The 12,196-nt window shown below is 43.0% G+C and overlaps 1 protein-coding gene across 4 annotated transcripts in view; it reads left to right on the forward strand.

The window, feature by feature from the left end:
- Positions 1-12,196, forward strand: part of SSBP3 (single stranded DNA binding protein 3) — a 116,239-nt gene that overhangs the window by 80,027 nt on the left and 24,016 nt on the right. For all 4 annotated transcript variants that reach the window (XM_082266204.1, XM_082266202.1, XM_082266203.1 and 1 more), the window contains exon 5: positions 9,144-9,233. In XM_082266204.1, the coding sequence (XP_082122330.1) occupies positions 9,144-9,233 (90 nt within the window). The remainder of the gene's footprint in view (positions 1-9,143; positions 9,234-12,196) is intronic.

Here is a 12,196-nt window from a genome sequence, read left to right on the forward strand (position 1 = left end):
GAGCTTGAGTTCCAGATTTGATCCCGGAGCTCCCCCTGCTGGTTGACTGTTGTAAAAGCTGTGTACATACTAGCCTAAAACAACGCAAGCTGACAGCAAAAATACCAAGGGCCTGATGTATCAACATGTCGGCACTAAAAGCCTAGTTAGTACACACAATCAGAAAATGCGCCGAAAAATACTGCTTTCTAAGGGATCGCACAATGGTCTTGATTGTTGGTACATAGCCATCAAGAGCCGATCAAGACAGTTCATGTGAAATTATCTAAAGGGACGAACACACAAATTCTTCTCGTACGATACCAGAATGAATGATTTTCATCCGGAAAAAAAATTGGAAGAGCGAAGACCATTCATGCTCAGAAAAGAAAGAATACATTATATTACACTACAACACATTACATCACTTTTAGGCTCGGGTCACACTATTGCGATGCGGGAAGGCTGCGAATTCGGTTTTATTCTATTGTACGATCATTTTTGTAACTTTAGCAACCTCTTCTTTTTGATATGAGACCAGCATGCAAAAAAATGGACGATAATTTGTCTGACGACATCATCATCATCATCATCATCATCATCATCATCATGTGTACTAGGCTTTAAGACTGGAGATCCCTTTTTTTTTTTTTGGGGACTTTTTTTCCTAGTCGTCTGGGTCGTCAGCAATTTCAGATCATGCGCGGTCTTTCGTATCAGATTTTTCGCGGACGTTCTGCATACACAAACAATTTGGTCGTGCTGGGGAAAATGGGAAAATATCGGCATCGGCTGCTGAACGTTGTGTACACACTAGCTGAAAATCGTACCATTTTACCTCGGATGGGAATTTTTAGCTGATTTTCTACTAGTGTGTACCCCCACTTTAGACTTTTCTTTCGAGTTCTTCATGCCACTACAGTAGAAAACAATCATCTGTTTGATCTGAATAATTATTGGAAAATTGAATGTTCCAAAGACATAATAATAATAATAATAATAATAATATTTTTCAGTGAAATTCCGCTGGTGTATGACCAGCTTTACATTCAAACTTGCTCTAAAATTTTATCGAATTAGTGGTTTTGGTGAGAGTTCTAATTGTTAGTGGTGCCGGGTTCACACACCTTAAGCCTAGATACACACAATGAGAATACCAGACGATTGATTGTCTGTTATTTTTATTTTTTGTTTTTGCGCATGCTAGTTTCATATTGAACACCAATAGGTTACTAAAGTTACTAAAATTCTCATATGACAGAATACCACTTCAGAAGGTATGTAATGTATTCTTTCATTTCTGAGCAATACGTGGTCTTGGTCACAGTATTTTTTATTTTTTTTTCGTTACACAAAAATCCTTTGTTCTGTTATCGTACAAGAAAAATATTTGCACATGTCCCTTCGGATATTTTCGCATAATCTGATGTGATCAGGTCCCAGAAGCTGTGTACGAATGAATAGATTATCGGACAATCGCTCCAAATGCAATTTTTTTTTTTCCATCCAATTATATCGTTGTGGGCCTTTAAAGTGGTCACCTTGTCTGCCTTTTTTCATAGAAGCCTTTGCCCAGATGACAATGGGGAATTTTGGGTGATCGGTGTTGGCATAAGATGAGGTGTGGAAATTTGTACTAGTTGAATATGCATTGACCTCACACAGCTGAAGAGAGGTGACCGGTGTTCACGCCAGGTTTTCTATCTGTTCTAAATCTGGGTGTGCAATTTACAATGATTCCTCTGCTCTAGAGACTTTTGTGTTCTTGACACCAAAGTGGATGATGCAGCAATCAGTGATCTTGGGAGGTGGTGGTGACATGGACACTAACGCTAGCCACTAACAAAATATAGTTGTAGCAATGAAGTGGTTGCTATACTTTGAGCAACATTGCCCTGATTAAACAGCAGGTTTATATGTTCTGAACAAGTACATGGACGCTTTGAGAACTCCGTTTTAGTGAATCAGCAAGGTTGTTGCGGAGTGGTTGTTTCCTGCAGTTTTTATCCACCGTGGTCTCCTCTGGTTTGGGTGAGGCATGGCCCCATACATGTGTTACTGATCGCATACCTTTTTTATATGTACATTTCTCATACATCTTCAGGAAGAATGGATTCTGAGAAACGTGTCAAATATTTATGCCATTTTAACTATCCATTATCAATGTATTATCAAGTATTGTAGCTTGTGTTGGAGACTGCCCTGGATGGACTGAATGGTCACTGGTCCCGGGTGGGTATTCATGTGGGCAAAAAGGGAGGGTTGCCTTCCGGTGGACAGTGCCCAGTGATGGATAGAGGCGATGTGCCCTCTTGTGCGACTTTACAGGAGTTTCTGCGTGTAGAATTGAATAAAAAGGAAGAAGTATTCGGTTTCCAGAGAATTGCAGCTTCTAAAGTATGGTTCATAGACATTTATTAAAGTAGCAACATGTACATCAAGCCAACATGTTTCAGGGGAACAGACTCTCTCTTCTTCAGTGCTAGTTTTGTTTGCTGGCCCTGAAGAAGGGTGAGTCTATCCCCCGAAACGCGTTGGCTTGATGTAAATGTTACTTTTTAATAAAATGTTAATGAACTTTACATTAGAAGTTGCAGTTCTCTGGACACTAAGCACTCATTCCCCTTTTATCCAAGTAGTAGTCACTACAGAGTCAGAATAAGTGATTGTCCCCACTTCCCCATTGGTCTGCTCTCACATTGTGCCAAGTCTGAGCATGCTTACATCACCTCTGCCTACACAGATGTGTACTGTCTGAGTCCAACTGAACAAAGTCCGAGCCCACATCTTCAAGTGGGCCACGGAATTGTATGCTGCATCATGCCCAAGCACCATACAGAATGGCTACGATTGGACTTTGGAGGTCAATGTGCTCCAGTATGGTATGGATCGCCCAGTGCCAATTACCCTTGGTGGACAGGTGCTGGTCGCGAATTTAGCATGTACCGCTCTTTGGAAAAAACATTGCCGCTTTTAAGTAGTCTGAGCTTTTCAGTGTCTTACAGCTCAATGTATAAAAAATTCTTCCAGCTGAAACCTTATTTGAACACTTTACATATTTAAAGATCGCTCTCACATCACTCTTCTGTTTCCCCTCGAGGCTGGACATATTGAACTCTCCATGTCTTCCTTGTTAAGATCACCTTTATGAAATCCCATTCATTATTCTATTCATCTACAGCTGTTACATTTTGTCAGTTACAGCCATATCGTGTCCTCATTTGGACTTAACTGCGCTGAACCTTAAAGGGTGCAGAAGTCGATGGGTAGACCTGCATGGTGGTTGCCACCATTTTATGGATTTTTCCAGGGCACTTTGCAGTGCGAAGTACATCTAAACTGTACATAAGATTTTAATGTTTTATTTCTAGTCCTTCTCATTTCTTACTGAGATGAAATTGAGAGACTATGGAGGTAGCCACGGTATTCTGCTTCTAAGCAATGCGAACTGCTTGACTGTCATGCTGATCCAATGGCTTCTGTACATTGACCTTGAAAACCTATACAGAAGGATGTTGTCGAACAAAGGTTGTAAAATCTGGGGATTGTAAAGCATGCATCTATGGGACCTCCATTCACACAAAATATCCATCTGTGTGTGTCTTTTTATGTTAAAACGGATCTTCACTGCATCTGAGCACCGCAAACAAAAAACACAATTTAATACATTTTTAAATATTTAGAGCAAACTCCTCCATCCGTGTCTCCGTGCCGGTTCACACTGAAGCGACACGACTTTTGGGGCGACCTGTGAAGTCACGTGCACCGCGACTTGCACGGACTTCATAAAATGAATGTCTATGCAAGTCGCTCCGAGGTCGCCCCGAAGTAGTACAGGACCCTTTTTCTAAGTCGGAGCGACAAGTCGTACCAGTGTGAATGGACAGTCCGTGCTTTATTTTGTTGAAGAATTACTTTGAAGACAACCCCCTAGCAATTCCGGCTGTGGCCATCTTGAGTAAGGGCAAATGATTCATGTAGCACTTTACTTTCTTGAAACCATCTGCCCTTAGCTCAAGCATGCATGCAGGAGAGTATGTTTAGCTGAGAAAACACCACCTCCTGTCCTCCCCTCCTGATAGATCCTGGGTTGTATGACATAATTTTCCTAGGCAGGAAACCAGGAAGTAAGCCATCCCCACCTGGAGAAGACGGTGATTATTGCTAGCGGCTATAGCAGCTGCTAGCGATAATCACAGGTAGAACCCGGCATGTTGGTTGTAACCAAGTTGACTAATTAATCAACTTGGTACATTCAGCCTGCCCATGGTTTGAATCTCAGCTGATTCAGCAGGAGATTCCAACCATGTATGGCCTGCCTAATATTTGTGATTTTTCTGTGTTCTATAATACAGTGAAATGCCCACAGTGCTTCTGCTTAAGAATGTTATGTTTACCCAGGTTTTAGATGGGGATGTCAGAAGCAATGTCTTTATGTTGATATCATTATTATATAAAGGAGTGCTATTATTTTTTTTTTTTTTTTAAAGGGTAATTTTTCATGAACACACAAATGATTTAGTGATGCTGGTATGGACCATACTGATTTGTGAGCAGTGTAATGGGTCTCCTTTAAGCGGTTTGCGTAACATCCATGTTTGTGTACAATGTCATTAACTGAGCACATCGGAACAGAAAGGGATCTCTGTAAAGCCAATATCTGGCTCTCTGCCCATAGCGCATGTGGTGATACAGTACTTGACGTTACTGTGGATCTTGGTGGGATGAGAGGCTGTCCTTGGATTTTCTGCGTTTACGTAAATGATTTGTCAGCTGAGCTTCTAATGCTGTGACTCCATCACCGAGTGTTTCTGCCTTTGTAGAGAATTGGTGGCCTAAAAGTGAATGGAATCTGCTTTAGGTGAACCTGTAAAAAAATAAAAGGAACAAAGCGCTAAACTGACCAAAGTTCGAGCCATGTATGGCTAGCTTCAGGCTTTGAGTCGCTGGCCTAGAATAGATGTTTGCGACTTCTGTTGCGGATTTTCTGCATGCTTGTTGTGCAGAATCCAGAGACATCGAGGCAACTGGCATATTCTAAAGGTCAGCAATGGTAGCCGCCACAATTCTCTCATGACTGGCGTAATTCAAAATAACCGGAGCTCCTGTGCAAGATGAGACTGCATGCTCTGTTAATTTGTACTGATATGTATTGTGATTCAGCTACAGCTTCAGAAGCCAAAAGAAATAAATGATTAGATTGTTTGCCAGAGCTACATCACACCAAGAGAAAGCAAAAGCAGCTCAAACTCCTCCGAACATCTTCAAGATTTAGGGAGAGTGGCCAGGCCTATCTGTCGGAGTTTCCCACAGTGGTGAGGTTGACAAGCCCCTTTAATGTGGTTGTAAAGCCACGTTCTTTTTATTTCTAGAATTCCCTTTTGTTAAGCCTAGTACATAATAACCTGCTGGGTTGAATGAAAGAAACTGACCGCTCCGGTTGAATCAGCTGTAGGAACAGTCCGATGTTAGTACAGCAATCTCCCCTGCTGAGCTGTTGTGTTCTGACGGACAGCCCCCTCCAGAACACTCCGGTCAGCGCTCTCAGCCAATGGGAGCTGGTCAGCTGCTGATTTTCCAGCATGGTCATCCAACAGAAGCCGGCTGACATGCACATGGGCTGAACGTCAGCCGGTTTTTATTGAACCAGCCCAAATCTCCCTACATTATGTGCCTCAGTGCATATGCTTTAAAAAATCTGCAGCTTCATACCCTATTTCAGAGCGCCACTTGGCGCTCATGTGACTTGCCCACTGCTCTCCTCCCCTGATCTGAGAACTGAAGCGGAAGGGGCTGAGAATCCCCTTCTGACGTAACCTGGGAGAAGAAGGTATGCAGCTGCAGAGTTTTTATAAAGCAAGTGCACTGGGGCACATAACAGGGGATTCTGGGAATAAAACAAAGTTATTATAGCTGTAGTTATTATTCTAGCAGTCGCAGTAGGAGTGGGGTGGGGGGGGGGGGCGGAAGGGTTGAGCAAATTGGCACTGAGACTAGCTGAAAGTGGGGGAAAGAGGAGAGCAGTGGGCTAATGGAGGCCTTTAAACTGACCCCATGGTAGCATGGATCAGCAACCATGATAAACCTGGTCAGATTACAGAGAGGAGGGCAGCACCAAGCTGGATCAGCCAGGTATTTTATATTCTAGAAAGGGACAAATTGCACAACACAAGCAACTGTGCTGATGATCATGCTTTAAAGGAACAGGATAAAAAAAATTTAGAGGGTTACAACTATTTTAAATATATGAATGAAATTGGCAAATTAATAAAAGAAGTCAGCGGGGTGGGAATGTTCCCTTCAAACCCTTGGTGTGTGTGTGTGATGGCACTGGACCAACAGATATAAAAATTGGTTCTGATAGATCTTTTGTAAAGTTCCTCTTTTTTAAAAGAAGCCAATCCATGATTGAAGCCTGATGTAGTTAGATGCCATTCTGGTCCTCTGACAGGGATACAAGCAGATGCTCACCAGATATATTCTTGGATGTGTATGGAGGAGCGCCGACTACAAAAGTTCATCTCCAGTTTTTTCTCAATATCAGACCATACGATTTTCGTTTTCAATCAGTACAGTTTCCATCCGAAAATACAATCCCAATACAATACATCACTTCCAAATTTTTATTCTGTCGTACGTGAATTTTTCTATCTTTAATACCCTCTTCATTTTTGATATAAAGAGTAGCATGGGAAAAAAATTGATGATCATTCGTTCGATAATCTCATCGTGTGTACTAGGCTTAAGAGCATCAGATACAACCAATCCCTTTCAGGGGAAAAAATCCCCCCCCCCCCCTCTTCAAAGCGTGAGCAGGAGATATTAATAAAATCACACCTAAATGCAGAAAGGGACCTGTGTTGAGGCTTAAAGAATACGAGCGTCTCCTGACGAAACTGTAGGCAGCCAGCTGTGTACTGTCAGGAGACAGCAGTCTTCTAGCCTCAACACAGATCTATTTGTGTATTCTGTTATTTAATTACTGGCTGCTAAAACCCTGAAGAAGGGGGAGACTTTATTTTTTTTCCCCCCTGAAACATGTTGGTTGTATCTGATGCTTTTAACCAATAAATGTTTCAAAAAGACCTTTTAGGTGAGAAGAACTTTTGTTGAAGTCACTACTCTCACATTCGGGGTTCTTTAGTCCCTTGGCAGCCGTGGTGTAAAGAAATTCACTCATTGGATCCCATGCATATTGGGCGTTTGCTCAGCTCTTCTAAACGCTTTTCTCCTGGCAGAGGCAAAGCTGCGTCTTTGCAAAACTCGTTTAGGTGTGTCAAGTGCTTGGGCGTTCATTCAATTCATTGGACAGAAATTGAATTTATTTTGGCCATTAAAGTAAGTGAACACTCAAGTGCTTAACGTTCCTAGCACTTAAACACGTTTGCATGTTTCTCGTGTGTTTTTTTTTTGTCCTGCTGAAATGCTCCTCTCCTGATTGCGCAAGTGATGGTTTTTTTTCTGCCTCCTAAAACCAATCACCAATGCAAATGGAGGGAGTTTTTCTTCCCATTGTGTACACAGCTATAAAAATTTGACCAGGGTTCTCAAGCTGGGTACACACGGACTGAAGTTCAGCAGGGATCGGACAAATTTTGATCTGTGTGAAACCCTCCCTGTTTAACAGAAGTGATCTATCGGCATTTGTTGAATGGACCTGCTGGAAAACCACCTTCAATCAATGGCTTTCAGCCAGTTGGCTGAAGCACTGAATCAGCATGGTAATAGTGTCCTGGCAGAGGGCGATTCCTGCATCCTCCTCACTTGTGTGGATGCCAGAATTGGTTGTTTTTACTTTTTTTTTTTTTTTTTTCCCAACCTGTTGGTTGAATTAAAAAACTTCCATGTGTACCTAGCTTAAGGCTAACCATACAGGTATAGGTTTCTCCCATTCGGCCCTGCCATGCAATGTAAACAGCATGGATAGATGTATCTCCTGGTTGGATTATATTAAAATGGTGGACATCTTCTAGTTGTCTGAGTACTTCAGTGTGCATCGAATAGGGTGCATTTGTTGTTCAGCCTACAATTTTCCATCTGGCTCCTCCAATTTTTCAGATGACATTTGGCAGCCAGCTGGTGCCAACAGGGCCACTCTGCTTGAAATCAGCAGATCTAGCAGAAATGTGAGCGGTGTATGACAGGCTTAACCCTTCCCTAATCTATTCCAAAATTTTAGGGGGTGGAAAAAAAGTGATCTAGATCATTTAAGCACTACTGCTTGGTCACTGACCTAGTTGGACAGCAGAATGGTAATGACATTATTACTCTGCCAGCAAGCTGCCAATGTAAAGCCTAGTACACTGAATGTCGGACGGCCTCTACCAGTTCATTAGAAACAGGCTGACATTCGGCCTGTGTGTACTGCAGCCAGTCTGGGAGAGGCCGGCTCAATGGGGCATGACCGAAAAAGGTCTGCCGATCGGCTCTTGATCAGCGCTCTCAGCCAATGGCTGACCAGGGTGTTATGGCTGGAGGGCCGCCCCCCTGTCAGAACACACTATCCCAGCAGGGGGGATCGCTGTACTAAAATTGGATTGTTAGTACAGCGGCTCCTCTGGAGCTGTCAGTTTTTTTTTTTTGTTTTTTTGTTTTCTAGCCCTGTTGGGTTGAACAAAAAGTAAACTTAACAGTGTGTCCCAGGCTTTAGACTGGTAGCATTTTTCAGTGTTGTAGTTTCTGACCTAATTAACTATGTTGACCCTCCCTTTCTTTTTGAGACTTGCTGTATAGGGAAACCTAATATAAGTACAGAGCAAGATACTAATGATTTTTTTTTTTTTTGTGATTTTTTTCATTAAATAACTGGAGTAAAAACTTGCCTTTATGTGTACCGTAATTCAGTATTAAAACCTAATGTGTGAGAAGCCTCAGCTGGAAACTGCACCCCCCATTTCCTAGATGCGTCCTAGTTCTGGTGAAGTAAAGCTGTACCTGGTTCACTGCAAGATACATCCCCGTCCCAGGAATTGCATGCACCCTTGGAAACTGCAGCTTCCACCTGATACTTCGCACACATTTTGCTCCATGACAGCCCTTATTATACATTAGAAAATTCCCTCCCGGTTGCTGTAGGGCAGTGCAGGCCAACGCTTGGAGTAGCTGATAAACTGTAGACCCTGTAGAGCTTCTGTTAATCACAAAATATTTGTTTCCTTCCACAGAGTGCGGCAGCCGCCCCGAGCCCAGTTCTTGGCAACATTCCTCCCAGCGATGGGATGCCAGGAGGACCCATTCCCCCCGGCTTCTTCCAGGTAAGACCCTCGTTTTGTTAACTGTGTCCTTGGCTATCCAGGATGACCAGTGCCTGTTAGTTGATCTCCGCAGGAGAGAAGAGTTCTGGGATGTTTCCAAAGCGTTTAAGCAGCCAGGTTTGCAGCGGCGTTGCTGGCTCGAACGGCAGCCAGATCCCTGATTAGTGGGCGTACAGGTGCCGTGCCGTCCTCCCTCTGTTCCTCCGCTGCTAATTATGGGACCTGCTAATCAGCAGGAATTATCAGTGGCATTAATGTTTAGCAAAGCTGTTAAACAAGTGCTTGCAAAATGGCTAATTAATTTCTGTTAATTAAAGCAAACTGCTCATAGTAACTAGCTGTCTTCGCTCCGGCGGCGGGTTCATGGGACGCGCCTCTTCTCACGGGGTTAAGGAGATGCATTACAGCAGCAGAGTTTGGTCTGCGGAGAGCGCAGTCATCAGTCTTCGTTCACCTCCGGAGGCAGAGGTGATTTGTCACTGAGCACAGTATGGAAGCATGCCTTTAGGCCAGCTGTGGCTAGACTGGCTCTGCAGTTGCTAAGGAACTACATTCCCCAGCAAGCATAGACCAATGCCTTATTTCTACTTGATACCAAAGTGAAAGCTCACAGCTATCTGCGAGCTACAAATCCCAGCATGCACATCATGCCATTTCTAATTACTGCACCTTTAAATTTGCATTGTTGTTCTGCTGCTCTGCTGATCACTATAGCCAAATAGTATCTTGCATTGCCTGCCCATGCCTTAGCCCAGCTTCTCACCCTCCTGTTACCACTGCCCTGCATGGTCATAAAGAATAAAGCTTCTCTTAAGAGTTGAGCTCATCCGTTCAACACGAGCATGCGCCCATTGTAAATAAATCTAATTGGGACCAGTCTAAATTGAACTTTACTATGTGTGTGTAGGCAGGGGAGATAGGATCCTTAGATGTAAGCTCCTTGAGGTGGGGGGCTTATGTTAATGTACATTATGTAAAGCGCTCCATAAATTGATGGCAATACATAAATACCTGTAATAAAACTTTCGGATCATTAGTGTCACTCAGTGGTTGTCCCTTTTCAGATTTTATTCTTTTCTCCTGACTGCACTTCCTAATTTCTAGATATTCATCAGAGCGAAAATCTTCCAATCTATAAAGTGCATAAAAGGAATAAAGAACAGCAGTCCTATATAATGTAAATGTCTCATAAAAAAATGTCTTCCTGATAAACACGAAAGCACGCTAGCCATGCATTTTCCTCAAGCGGCATGCCGATATTGGGTCTACCACCTGCTGAACAGCTATTATCTCCAGCCGCATGTAACTATAACTATGGCTCTAAAACCTGGGGTTTCTAACCTGAAGCCCTCCAGCTGCTAAAATAAAGAAGAAAAAAAGACCAACACAGCCGCACCTTGTGAACAGTGGCAGCTAAACAAGGATCTGTCTGCCCCCTGAGGAACTACAAGTCCCAGAAACCAACCAGGCCTTGCCTCTTCACCAGCTTTGGCCTTGTGTATCCCTGCACCCCTAAGCCAATATATGACGTATCGGAAACCAACCAGGCCTTGCCTCTTCACCAGCTTTGGCCTTGTGTATCCCTGCACCCCTAAGCCAATATATGACGTATCTGAGGTTTTCCAGTTGCTGAAATCCCAGCATTTGAACTGCAATGATTAAAAACAAATTCATATTTAATCATTTGCCGAGCGTGCTATAGCCAAATGATGGTTACAGCGCGGTCATCCAGTTCTGGAAGGGTGTCTATTGACCTTCTCCCAGAACCGTGTGCCCACTGCGGTGCGCTCTATGATCGCTGTGTCCGTCAGAGAAAGCTGAACACAAATCTGGGTAAAGAGCCAATCACAGTGGTTCTTTACCATGTGATTCCAATCACAGCTGATCACAATGTAAACATGCTTGCTGGTTATCGGCGTTCCTTTCCTCAAACTGTCTCCGCTTGAGAAGAGGAGAGAGCCAGTAACTGGCAAGTGTGAAAGTGGACATGTACACTGATAATCTAGGGCACTGATCACCCGTGTCCTTATTGTCCGTGCAGCCCCAACAGTGACCATTGCAGCAAGCCTCATTAGTGCCCATCAGTGAAGGAGAAAAATTACCTGTTTGCAAAATTTTATGACAAACTAAAAAAATTTGGGTTTTGCAGTGTGGGCACAGCCTTTTTTTTTCCCCTGGAGTTTTTTTTAATTGTTTTTGGGGTTTAGATGTGCTTTAAATTTGTATAAAAAACTGGACGGGTCACTGCAGAGCCCTACACTACTGTTTGGTTCGATTCATAGAAGCATGTACCTAAACGCTGCCATAATTTCTCATTTCATATGGAAGTTTATGGTTTTAGGGCCCTTTCACATGGGCGCGCTCCGTATGTCCGCAAATCATCCTATTTTTTTGCGGATGATTTACAGACATAATGTAAGTCTATGGCATTGCGGATGTCAGTGGAATACCATCCGCTGACATCCGATTTTCTTCCTTTCAGTTCTGTTCCGTTTTTTGCAACGGAACAGAACCCTATTTTTCCTCCATTCAAAAAACGGAAAGGAAGCAAAATCGGATGTCAGCGGTGTCATCCGCTGACATCCGCAATGGCCATAGACTTACATTATGTCCGTATATCATTCCGCAAACGGATGGGATGATATGCGGACATACGGAGCTGATGACACAAGTGTCATCCGCTCCGTGAAAAAAAAAAAGTCCCGCAGCGGAGCAAAAAACCGGAGCGGCCGTGTGAAAGAGGCCTTAAGTTCTATTTTAGATTATAAAGGATAATATTTTCTTATGAAGTAAATATGAATTATTGCAACATGGATATGATATTTGTTGCAACCAGCAGGTGTAGCTCTGTGCAAATACTTTAATTTTAAAGGCTCACCTTTGACAGTTAATCTTTTGGGAAAAATGCTAATGGAAGATATTTCTAGAGAAGAAAAACAGAATAGGCATTTAATATTTTTTCC

Source organism: Pelophylax lessonae, assembly GCF_965119305.1.
Source record: "Pelophylax lessonae genome assembly, chromosome: 8".
Classification (NCBI taxonomy): Eukaryota; Metazoa; Chordata; class Amphibia; order Anura; family Ranidae; genus Pelophylax; species Pelophylax lessonae.